The sequence below is a fragment of the Vitis riparia genome, chromosome 8 (genome assembly GCF_004353265.1).
Source record: "Vitis riparia cultivar Riparia Gloire de Montpellier isolate 1030 chromosome 8, EGFV_Vit.rip_1.0, whole genome shotgun sequence".
Classification (NCBI taxonomy): Eukaryota; Viridiplantae; Streptophyta; class Magnoliopsida; order Vitales; family Vitaceae; genus Vitis; species Vitis riparia.
In genome coordinates, this window is record NC_048438.1 from 15912135 (window position 1) to 15924931 (window position 12797).

Here is a 12797-nt window from a genome sequence, read left to right on the forward strand (position 1 = left end):
ATATGTAATATTTGTAGGGACCACCCCTAAACGAACGCGTGGTAGCCTCACAAAACACTCCTCCATTGAACACGTGGCATGTCCAACCCCATGTCTAGATGCGCACAAGGACCTACACTTGGCACGTCCAAACCCTCCATCCGGACGACCATGGGACTAACACACACCTCCCCTGTTCGGATGTCCTATCCGGATTCAGTGGCTAGCGTCTCAAACAAGAGTCTTGACCACGTCTCGCGGGCAATCATTATTCATTTTACCAAAAACATGCTCGACGGGACTTTCCTGTGTCACTTCTGGCAACCTACCACGACCTTTCCTACGCCGCCTGCATAGCGAAAAGACAAGGACAATGACAAGTCATTCTCCCACAATATCTGACAGCCGCCTGTAGGATAATAATAGCTTTGCCACCATCTAAGCACCCTCATAACAAGCCAAAAAGTTTTCCCACCATTAAAGGGGACAAAACTCCTTACACTATAAAAGGCCCTCACACAGTAAAAAAAAAAAGGTGAGCATTCATAAAGAAAAGGGCCCCGTAAAAAATATCCAAATGTTAGAAAGCAAAACTAATAAAGCTATTGGAGGGTGTGTCCGGACCCCCTGTCCGAACATCTTTTGCAAGTCAAAGGAAGGAAGTATCATCTTCAGTTGAGAATGCGCATTCGTCAGGCAATTACAGTGGTCCGGTAACATTAGCCCTCAACAATATTATCATCTTATTAAAATGATAAAAAAACTTTCTTGACTCTTATTACATCTTTTATTAAAACTTTCTTGATTCCTATTGTAAGTTTTCTTATTTTTATATTCTTTTAATTTTAAATTTTATTTTGAAAATGAATTTATATTAATTGATTACAAAATAAGAAATTAATTTAAGAAAAAAATTAATTCAATATAAAATAACATTTATTTTTGTATGGCATTTACATTACCATCTACAAAATTCTAGCTTTAATAAGAAAAGAAAACAAAAATCAATGGTCAGGATAATTTACACTTCTATAATATTTTTTTTCTTTATAAATTATAAAATAATTAATTTTTAATATTAATATTTATAAATAATATATCCATAAATTATACATCAGATTTAGTATACAAAATTAATTAATTTTTTAATATATATCTTTTAAATAATTTTATTATTATAAACATTTATTATTAGTTATAAAAATATGGATTTTATTATTAAAAATATCTGCAAATTAGTTTTTTTTTAAAAAAAAATTAGTTTAAAAAATAAAAAGGAAATTGAGGAAAGAGTCTCTTTGTAAAAAATTTCTTTCTAAAAATTGGTATCTTCAAGAGGAGATTTTGGTTGCTTCAAAGAAGTTGTCTCGCCCTAAAAATCGAGAAACGTCTCTTTTCATGTGGCAATTCATTACTGTGGTTGCTTTCCTACATGCCAAAGCCACACTAATCTTGGAAATATTTATAGAAATGGGGGGAGTCTATGAGAAGACGACGGTGCAGCTAGGTTTGTCAACTGTACAGGTTTAAAGCCTACTTCTAGACCTTCCTTTTTCTTAGTCATGTTCAAGCGTTGATTTTCCGTTTGACCTGTAGAGCGGGGCCGTCGTGGCGGGGGGTTCGCCCGTACACGTACACCAGTATTCCATGGACGATGGCACAGCTGATCATATTGACAACAAACCAATCCAGTACTCCCAAACTAGCACATCCGACATAGCATGACATGTAAAGCCAGGACTGAGACAAAAAAGGTGGGTGGCTTATAAAGGTTGGAATGGAAAAGGTTAGGGCGAAGTCGCACCTTGCTTTGGCACTTTACGAACCAGTATGTTAAACTAATTCAATATTATTAAGAGAAGAAACACAATGAATTGAGTTCACACACCCCAAAACAGGAAGTTGCTTTCATTTCTCTCTAGGAACTGGTCACCCGGAACCGTCCCTGGCTGGCTGTCTTGACTCTTGCTTGGTGTTCATAATGGGTTTCTAGAAAAAAAAACCAGTCTCCCAGCTCATCCACACTTCAATAGTTAAGAAAATTTTGGATTAAAAAAAAAAAAATTATATCCAAAAAGCTGAAATAGTGTTCCAGGCTTCCAGCAGAGTGGGTGAACTTTCTATGAATAATCAAAAGAACTCACATTCTGCATTCTTGGTAAATATGTCAAAAGTATATCTTTACTTCCTCTCCAATGATACAAAGTATAAACCATGTCATTTCATCAATGATCCATGTTTTTAACACAGAATTGATAAAAAAAAAAGATCAAATGAAATATACACATACCAAGAGAGAGCAGTACAAGCTAAACTATTACAGTACAGAAGTGTATTTCCATAGAGGCTCAAATATGAAAGCATAAGGGAGAAGAGAACATATTGTCACCCAAACAAACAAATAATTCACTGAATTACGTGTAGCAAGTCGAGAAAATGGCAAACTCAATCTCAACATGAGAAATCCCACTTATTTTCACTGATGCAAGGCCAAGAACTAACAAAAACATCTGTACCAGAAAAGATTTAGTCCCCCCTTGAAGACAGAAATCTGCTTACTTACAACTTCAACCAATCCAAGCAAGGACATAGGCCCCAGCAAAACCTAGATGGGTAGTAGTCCTTTAAGTATACCTCCCTGCTAAAGCCAATGATATAGAAACTGAAGGACTGACGACGATGAGCCATTGTGACACGTGTCACTGGTACAACAGAGATACTGTGCCTCTCACATACGACCCTTGCAGTAGGAGGTACAGGAGATCTATCTGCAATTACTTCCGAAGAAAACTTGTTGAGAAAGAACGAATCAGCAAAAAATGCAGGGGTGCACTGGTGGGCCTGAGTATTGCACAACTGGACCCCTTTGGCTCTGTGGAAAACCTCATCAGGAACTGAAGCTGCCCCACTAGTTGCACTTACTTTTCTGGTTGAAAGTGTCTTCCTGCAAAGGCAATCACTTTTCTATGTCATCTAACATTCAAATGGCTTTTTACAGATAGATTTATACATATGTGCTTTATTTTGAGAAAACAAATTTTTACATATCAAGCAGATGTGTTTACTCTGGGAAGGCAATTTTTTACAGGTTCAAGAAAACATGAATAATTTGATACCACTGTTCTGTTCTTAATAGAAACCATTGAGTTTTTTAATAATGGGATATTAGAAGCTAACTATAGATGGCATCACTCTTGCATTTCATACAGATGGTATTCTTCATGAGGTCCCCCATCAAAAACCATCTTGGTGAAAATTTGAAACTAATGTTATTGATAGTTATTGTGAGTTAAATGAAGCACAATGATCTATGTTCATCAAGATGATTTCAAGACATGGGACTCGTCAAAGCGAACCGTTGCTCTTTTATACATAAAATTGAGTATATCTGAATCATGATTACTACCATAAATAAGTAACACAGGAATGTAAAATCCTGACCATAATTGTTATGAACTTATAACACACAATATGAGACAACATGGTACATTAGTTTTACTGCCAAAAGATATTCATCAATAGCATGTATCTTATCAAAATGTATCTACGATACATATATGATACACAATAAAACACAATAGTTTGTAAGAAAAATGAAATTTGAAAAAATAAATAAATAAAATCTATATTTTAATTGTTTAAAATGTATTCTAAAGTTAGAAATTGTTGATAAAAGAGTAAGAGAGAGATAAAATAATCCAACATAAAAAAACATTGCACACTTGCTGTCAAAGGCAAGTATGAAATAGTAAAATTTAAATAAATTTATTCTTGTAATAAATATTATTTCATATAATCCAAATGTCAAACTTGAACATGCTGGCAAATGAAAATCGTTGCTTTACATATTATTTTTTCTTTTTTGGATCTTTTTTCCTTCGGCAGAGGTAATGATCATGAACTTGAAAGGTAGTACTTTGAAGGTAGCAAGTAAATATATAGATGTCAACAAGACATCCAAGTATTTTTTACTAGTTGAAATTTGGAGTTAAAAATCATAATTCAAATTCAAAAAGTAAATATTTTGGAACTCCTTCACATTACAATGTATCATTCAATTAAGGAGAATTTGTGAAAACTCTAGTTTTCGATGTTTTTCATGTGTGTATACTATCAATGAATGTCTATATTTTAACTCTTTCAAAAACTTTCCTAAAACTAGTTATACATTGTCAGATACTTCATTCTTCCAATATATGATATGCATATTTATTTTTTCTATATATATATATCCTACAATGTATATGATACATGAAAATAGAAAAAATGATGCACTGAACAGTTTATGGGTTAATAACTAGGTAAACATCCTCCCTATACTCTGGCTTGGCTCGTAGCCACCAATCCATCACCAGCATAGTACTATGTGTGCCATATTCACATAATCAGCTTAGCATCAAGTGCATTCAGACCTCCAGCCAAGACAATGTTTCATGCCAAAGTCTTAACCTACATCTAATTTCATATGATGGTTGTAGAAGGTACATATAGATCAGGTGTTCCCTATCATCTAATCACTGAGAGAAGAAAGAAAAAAATCAGGATAATGGTCATCTAAACAAAGAGTCATAGAACATAAAAGAGGAATATAGATGTTAACAGATGGCTACTTACAATCTACATGTAATGATTGATGAGTAACTACATCAAGCTTAAATGAAGTTCTCAAATACTGCAATAGAACTGACTCCATTTCATCACAACTTAATGAGGATTAGTTGGCGCTGTAAATTGATAGCACTTGTGCTTTCTAATTTCTTTAACCACTGCAATAAGGGTATGCTTTGTATCAGGATCTAACATACGTACCATCTAATCACAGCAACATCGTGTGTCAAAAGAGAACCACCTCCACGACACAACTCACATTTAATTAGCCCACGGGATCCACAAATGGGGCAAGAAATATTGCCCTTACCATTGCATTTCACACATCTGCAGAGGCAAAACCATTAAGGTTACATGAGCCATGAGAAACTCACCAAAGCCTACTCTCTTGCTTTCATCCATCAATAAACAGAAAAATAAAAAGCTCACTTTGTGTCGGATCCATCTCTATGAGCAATTAAACCCCTTCCATGGCAAGTAGGACACTGACTCATCCGGTTCTCATTGTAAAACCCAGGTTCTTGACCTGGATTGCATGTAGAACACACAATATCTCCCCGTCCCGCACAACCTGTGAATCCTTTCTAAAGCTGTGTTAGAACTAAGCAATAAAGATTGCAACTATTGAAATATGGAGTACAGTTTACAAATTCAAGAACCCAACAAAAGCTAACTTCATTAATAAAATACAAAAACAAAGGTAACTAGAGAGAAAGTGGAACATAACAGAATAATTATGAACAAAAATTAGCACAACTTTACAACTGAAAATTATAGCTTATCAATCCTACAGATCCTCCAGAATCCTTACCTGAGCATTTCTCAATAGCTTCAGAATGAGGAATTTTGGCACGTGATTCTTTATGGGGTTGAAATAGAACAGGGAATTCAGACCTCAGATCCAATTCCCAGATTCCTAGTCCAGGCCCTTTATCCTTTCCATCAATTTTGCCGCCACCATGGTATGGTTCTCTTTCTTTTATGATTTCCCTCTCCTCTATAAAAGTTTCTAGAGTTCCTACATAAACATTGCAATCTTCCACTGCATGAATCTTCCAAGTACGAGCTGGACGACTTCCCCAGCAGCAACGATGACCAACATGATCAATGAGTAACTCCCGTATCTCCACCTCATCTAATATTTGCCTACAAGTTAATTAATTTTATCAATAAAAATGTTGTGATAGATAGATGGAATAAAACAATTTATCTGCTTTTGCTTTCACATGCAAAAGAATGCACATGTGATTGCCTGATTCCTGAGAAAAATGAACAATTAAAGCCCATTTTCTAATAGCAAAAATTTGCCTCAATTTGATATTTGTAAAAACTAGCTAAAATAATTTTTTTTTTTTTAATTATCAATATTTTGATCACAGACTTCTAATCCTCCAAGAAGTGCCTCATTTACTCTAAAATCAACTTCCACAAATTTAAGTGTAAAATGGAAAATAGATGACCAAAGCAAAGGATAATTTAAGATATAGGCTATTTGACCATCCCCAACCAGAAATAAGTGAATCAAGGAAGATGGCTCCAAAATGAGTTACAGATGCTCCTAGGAAAAGATTGATCCAAACTGTGAATTACAGTACAAATACAACTAAGAAAAAAATAAAGAAAGTGCCTGTGCATTGTCTTATGCAAATAATTTCATAGTGCAGCATGCAGACATCCCAATAAAAATTAAATATGCCTACTGAAAGCATCTTAATCGACCTTTTCCAAATTTTGATTATAATAGACTCATGACCTGAACATAAATGAAACAACAATTTTAATTATGTGAACCTCAGACACCACCTAATTAGGGTCGGTTATGACTCCCAAGAAACGCAAATTTATTCATGTGTGAAGCAAATAGTTATCCAATAAAGCTATGTCATCTCCCTCAACAACAATAACACTCACTCCCTAAACCACAACCACCCCCCCATAAAAAAAATAAAAATTTATAATAATTAAGTACCCATTTGGATACACTTCCTGCCTTTTCTTTTCAAAATGAAAAACTTCTATATAAATGTAGAGCATCTTATACAAAAAAAGTACAGAATTATCTTATGTCTATAAAAATCACTTTCAAATTACCTAAAATTTGAGGTGGTAAAATTTTTTTAATACCCTGATTTTTTAACTAGTTTTTAGAACCATCACTTTTTCAATATAAGTATATAAGAGTTCTTGTATCTTATATAAAAGTTACTATTATTTTTTTATTTAAAAACATGAAGTGTATCTAAATAGACACTAAGCATTCAATTGTTCAATGGAGATTGAATGCTTTCGTCACATTTTACTTAACATTTGAAAGTACATAGCCATTATCAAGCACAGGGCCATTAAAAAAATAGTGTCACCAGTACAAGTGTACAACTAATGATTCAAGGTACATTCGTGATTTTCATGAAATGTAGGCACTCCAAATTGTTTGTTAAATATTAGTGTTGACGGCTGCTGTCACTCTTTATAATTACCTCATTACACATATAAATTGTAGGTGAAACTATATATCACACAATCAATTCAATTTCTATCATAAATACAAGCATACACAAATGCAATTAAAGGAGTAGATCGTCCAATCTAACCTCTGAAGTTCATTAGTGTTTCCACCATAATCTCCACCATATGCACCCTGACATACAATAGCTTGCTCTGCAACAAGTGACTTATTATGGTTTTAAATGAGTACAATAATCAAGCAAAACTACCATTCAGCATAAATTGTTCCAATTTATTTCACACAAAATATGCTTATATTGAAATTGAGAATAGCATGTCATCATAACATTGATGCATGAATCACCTCAAGTGAATCGATTAACAATGAAAGTAAGACACGGCTAGCCTATACTTTCCTATCCAAACCAATGGTTGAGCATATAGTTGTTCATGGCTTCCTTGGTCTAAATAGCTAGAAGTTCATTCAGAATTGAATGATGTACTAAGATATGTTGTGCTTTTATGCATATCCTGGTTCCAAAATTCAGCACCTAGTCCCTTTTCTATTCTTCCTTTTTTTTTTTTTTTTACTGATTAAGCCAAAACAATGTGATGGTCAGCTTGAAACTTTTTGGTGAAATTCATCCAAATATTTCAATCCCCGCCCTTCCAACCCCCACATCAACACCCCTCCCCCCAAAAAAATTATTAAAAAAAGTCAATTTTGATATTTAAAAAAAAATATATATATATATATATATATATATATATATATATATATCAGGATGCATATGGTTCATAAATGACGAACTTCCTTGGTGGGTGTTGACGAGATGATCATCACTGTTAACCAGAAAATCAGAAACTTCACTTCTTTAAACTGAGCAATTAAAAGATAAATGACGGAACAATACGCCTGATCAGCCTTAACTAAACCCCAAAATTAGACGATCCATTAACTTAAATTCAACAAAATAAAACTACAAATAGCGAATTGGGAATAGAAAATTAGATTACCGTCAGGATCAGGCTCCGGGGAACTGATCAAGGCGGCATGGAGGGAAGGAGGATAATAATCAGAAAAGGCTGCAGCCGATCGAATCTCTTCAACGCTGACTTCAGTTCCAGCCAACGAAGCGGTGGGAATCACAGAACCGGTTCTCCCCACGTACTGATACGAACTCAATCTTTCGCTCTCTTTGTCAGCAATTTCACTTTTCGCTTCTTTCCAATTGAAAAAATAAATAAAGAAAATAAAAAATAAAGAACACCCCGAAGCTAAACCTCAGGTAGAAATAGAGAAAGAGAAAAGTCTGTACCTGAGAGGAAAGGAACCTCCATGGTTTGCTGCTCCTCCATTGTGAATGTCGTTGTGCGTGCGAGAGTGATGAAGATGCGGAAGAAATAAATGATAAATTTTGCTTAGCTGCGAAGGAAATGAAAATCATGAAAAAATCAAAAAATAAGAGGGAAACTATCCTGTCGCCTTGCACACTGCGGTCCCACTCCCACGTTCTCAATCTCATCTTCTAGTTTGAAATGTTGTTGAGTTGCTAAGTCTCATTATTAAAAAAATAAAATAAAAACATTATAATTTTGTAAACCAAATGAAGCATAGAGACGGTTTGGTAACTGTTTTTCGCAACAGTTTTTTTGGTTCTTCCAAACAAAAAACACATCAAATACATTTTTAAATAATATTTTTTAATTAATTTCTATTATTTTTATTTGTTTTATAAGATTTATTTTAATAAATAATTATATTAATATGTAGAATTATTAAAAATAAAATAATAGATGTAAAAAATATTTTTTTAAATAGTTTAAAAGCATTTTAAGTTTTCAAATAAACTTTTTTTTTTTTGTAAAAATTGAAAAACAATTTTCAAATCTCAAATACTATTTTTTAGAATTGTATTAAAAAAATGGCTATCAAACAAACCCGTAATATTTACAAATATTACATGCATTTTATGGTCAAGTAGATAAAAAAGTTTTTGGGAATTCTTTTTGAAAATAATGTTTAAGAATAGTTTGAAAAACAATTTTATATATATACCCTATTTTCTCATTGAGTTCTCGAAAAATGATTTTTCTTTTTAAAAAATAACAAATGTTTTTTCAAATCCAAAAACAATTTTCTATTTTTAAGAATAAAAAATTGTCTTTTAAAAAATAATTCTTAAACGAGTTGATAAAGTCTTATTACGATAGCGAAACCAACATTTACAGAAAAGCGGGATAAATTGTCAAGATAAATTGTCATTTGTCATGTTTATAGATTGATACTTTTACACTCTATTGATGTCTCATTGTTTTATGATTTAATTATATGTTGTATATTTTGATTATGTTTAATTTATTTGTACCATTATCTAATAACCAAAATTTCAACCTACATTTTTATAATTTTTCAAAATTATTATATTTGAATTGAATTTTAGTCTAAGTTCCATAATTTTTTTTAGAAGAGTCAATTCATCTTATCTTATCATTGTTGGACGTTATGTTTGATTTCCGAAAAATATTAAGAAAAAAAATAAGATTTTTTTTTTCTCATGTTTGGTTTCATATGGAAACCATGATAGAAAATCAAATAGGATTAAAATTAGTTATAAATTTATATATTATAAAATTATTTGATTTTTATATAATAGAATAAACTAAGTAAAATGAATTTTAAAAAATTATATACAAATAATTTATTGACTTTAAATCTATTTTGTATTTTTTTCATTTTTTAATACTTTTTTTCTATATTTTCTTTATCTTATATTTTTTGAAAACCAAACATGACCTTAAATTCTAAACTTAAATATGATTAATTTAATAATCAAATCAAAATCTTCATATTGATTATACTTGTTTTTTATTTTCTTATATTTAAATTATGTTAAAGTTTACTAAAATGACTTCAATTTGGTATGATAATAACTTATTCAACACGATTATTACTCATTTAACTTGTCTAATACGCTAAACGTATACAAATTATTATTTTACTTTTTTTTTTATTATAAATTATGTGTAAATTAATGAGAAAGCTCCATTTTAAAGAACAATAACCATAAGACTATGGTTTTAAATTAATAGTATGAAAGTCAAGCCAATTGTAGTATCAATATAATATGACATTTAAATTAATTATATGTGATTGAGTTGTAATTATGTGAAAATAACATACTTAATCGTCTTTTCAATAGACGAGTCAGACAAATTAGTATCAACGCTATACATACAAGATTAAATTCACTATAAATCAAGTAATTTTGTATAATTTTCAAATATTGTCAATAAACACAAAACCATTGTTAACATCGTTAAGGACTGCAATTAGGATAGGCTGGTTGGGTTGATAGATAATTTAAACTCAATCTAATTCGACCTTTGACATAAGATACTCAACCCAAATCTAACACAACTTCATTTCTTTAAATTCAAGTTGAATTTAGGTGGATTACATTAAATTCGAGTTGGTCAAACTCATTAAATGACATAATTCAAAATCCATTTTATAATTTTTTTGAAAAAAATGTTATATATCATATGAAAATTTAAATAGTAAATAAGTTTCGAAATAGTAATAAAGATGTAAGAATAAATTTATGTATCTTTCTAAAAAAAATGAGAAAGTATATGATAAAATATAATTTTATATTTTTCTAAAAAAAAAATTAAAAAGAAAATGAATATTATTATAACATATTTCTTAAAAATCTAAAAAGAATATGAATATTATTATATATGATATTATACATTATAAATATCATACGGACATTTAAGTGAGTTTGAATTAGGCCTAGGTTGTTCAAAACTTAATCCGAACCCAACCCAAATTGAGTTCAAGTTGAAAAAACTTAACTCAAACTCAATTAAAGTATTGAAAATGATTATCTAACTTGCATCCCTAATAGCATTACTTGATAAGTCGATTAAACATGAAATGGTAGAAGAAAAAAAAAACTTAGGATAATCAAGGAAATTTAATAATATGTAGTCCAAGCTCTCTCTCTCGTGCTTAGTGTTTAATTGAGCACAACAAAAGAAAAAAAAAAACTTCCACAAACTTCAATGGTCTAACTAAATTGGTTACAAGATATTGTGGATAAGAGAAGCTAAGGCGGCACTTGATGTGGCAACTACCATGTCTACCTTCATACCCCTTCTCAAAAAAAAAAAAAGTTTTATTCACTTCAAGTTTACTTTTCAACTTTAAAAATCTAATTGTTGACAAATGTTTGGTAAAAATATAAAAAATCCGGCATATATTAAAGGAATAAAGTGCACCTTCGATGTCTTTTGAAGAACTTTGTCTCAAACAAAATGCATATTAATCTCAATATGCTTTGTTCGAGCATTATATACAAGAATAATTGACAACAAAGTCACCCATTGATTGTCACACGGAATGATTGATGGTAATTTGAGTTCAACTCCCAAATCTCTAACCACAGAGTGCAACCAAGTTGATTTTACAACAACAAAAACCAATGCACGATATCATAACATAGTATTTGATCATGCTCGTATATTTTGTTTCTTGAAACTCCAAGATGCAATATTACCTTCTAAAAATACACTATCCCCTAGTATATCGTCTATTATACAGGCAGCTTGCCCAATCAACATAAGTGAAGCCTATAAAATCAATTGTTTGTTGGATTTGAAGTAAGGACCATGAGTGTGGTGCCTTTCAAGTCATGAAGTACTCTTTTACAAGCTTGTCATTAAACATTTATGGGAGTTTGTAAAAAACTCAACTTACTAATCAAATAAAAAATATTTAGATGCATCATTATGACATATTATAAGGCCCCAATAATACTCTTATCGAGGGAAGTTTCTATCATAAGATTTTCACCATTCCTTGATAAAAAATTTTCCTATTGAGTTCAAATAGCTTTATAGCAACTGTAGCTTCATATTAGGACAAATCCATGTAAAACATTAACAAAATGAATATAATATCTGGTTAAGCGCTTTCATTAATTGGTGTTAGTTAAATATTAGTGTGTCAGCTATAAAGGTGAAGTAGTTTAGGTTTCAAAAATATGAAAGGGATTTTGCACATATTTAGGACTTTAAGGACTTTTATTTAGTGAAAAAAATGCACATATTTAAGACTTGCCTACAAACCTTAACATAAAGGTGACCAAGACTTTGATGTCATACATTGGAATTCAAAGAAAATGTGGAAACAAATGAACAAAATGAAGTAGCATTTGTTCGGGGATCATGCAATAAGTAGAGTTTTGGGTCAAAATGGCCCTTTTTTGAAAAAAAAATTGTAACATCTAACCACTCTCTGAAACTTATATTCAAATTGGTCCCTTTGGTGCCATGTAGACGCCATATCATTAATTTTTTTTTTTTTTGGTCATTTTGGTTAAAGCCACAGTTGACAATTGCAGCTTCATTTTTGAACTAAAACCACAATTTTCAATTATGGTTTTATTTTTGAACTAAAGCCGAGTTTGTAACTACGACTTCATTTTTGAATTAAAGCCGCAGTTGGCAACTGCAGCTTTAGTTAAATTTTTTTAATTAAAATTTTAATTAAAAATTATTAAATTACAATTTATGATTGAAATTTAAAAATATACTTAAATAATAAATTATTTAAATTTAAATTTAAAAATCTAGTATTACTTCAACAAACAAAAATTGATAAATAGAAGATATTATAAATAAATATTTTATTTATTAATAAATTAATAATCTTAAAATAATAAATTATTTATATTCAAAATCTCAGTTAGGCTTAA

General features: G+C 31.0%; 1 protein-coding gene across 2 annotated transcripts; it reads right to left on the reverse strand.

Annotated features, from left to right (window-relative positions):
- Positions 1-2144: 2144 nt before the first annotated feature.
- LOC117920840 (protein SSUH2 homolog) lies at positions 2145-8469 on the reverse strand. Of its 2 annotated transcripts, none has more exons than XM_034838500.1 (7): positions 8352-8469; positions 8050-8253; positions 7179-7245; positions 5399-5733; positions 5017-5158; positions 4789-4914; positions 2145-2923 (listed from the first exon to the last, which is right to left on the reverse strand). In XM_034838500.1, the coding sequence occupies exons 1-7, from the start codon at positions 8389-8391 to the stop codon at positions 2539-2541; spliced, it is 1299 nt and encodes a 432-aa protein (XP_034694391.1). In that variant the 5' UTR covers positions 8392-8469; the 3' UTR covers positions 2145-2538. The 2 variants fall into 2 exon arrangements, with proteins under 2 accessions (XP_034694391.1, XP_034694390.1); XM_034838499.1 differs by having other exon boundaries at positions 8050-8256.
- Between the last annotated feature and the right edge of the window lie 4328 nt (positions 8470-12797).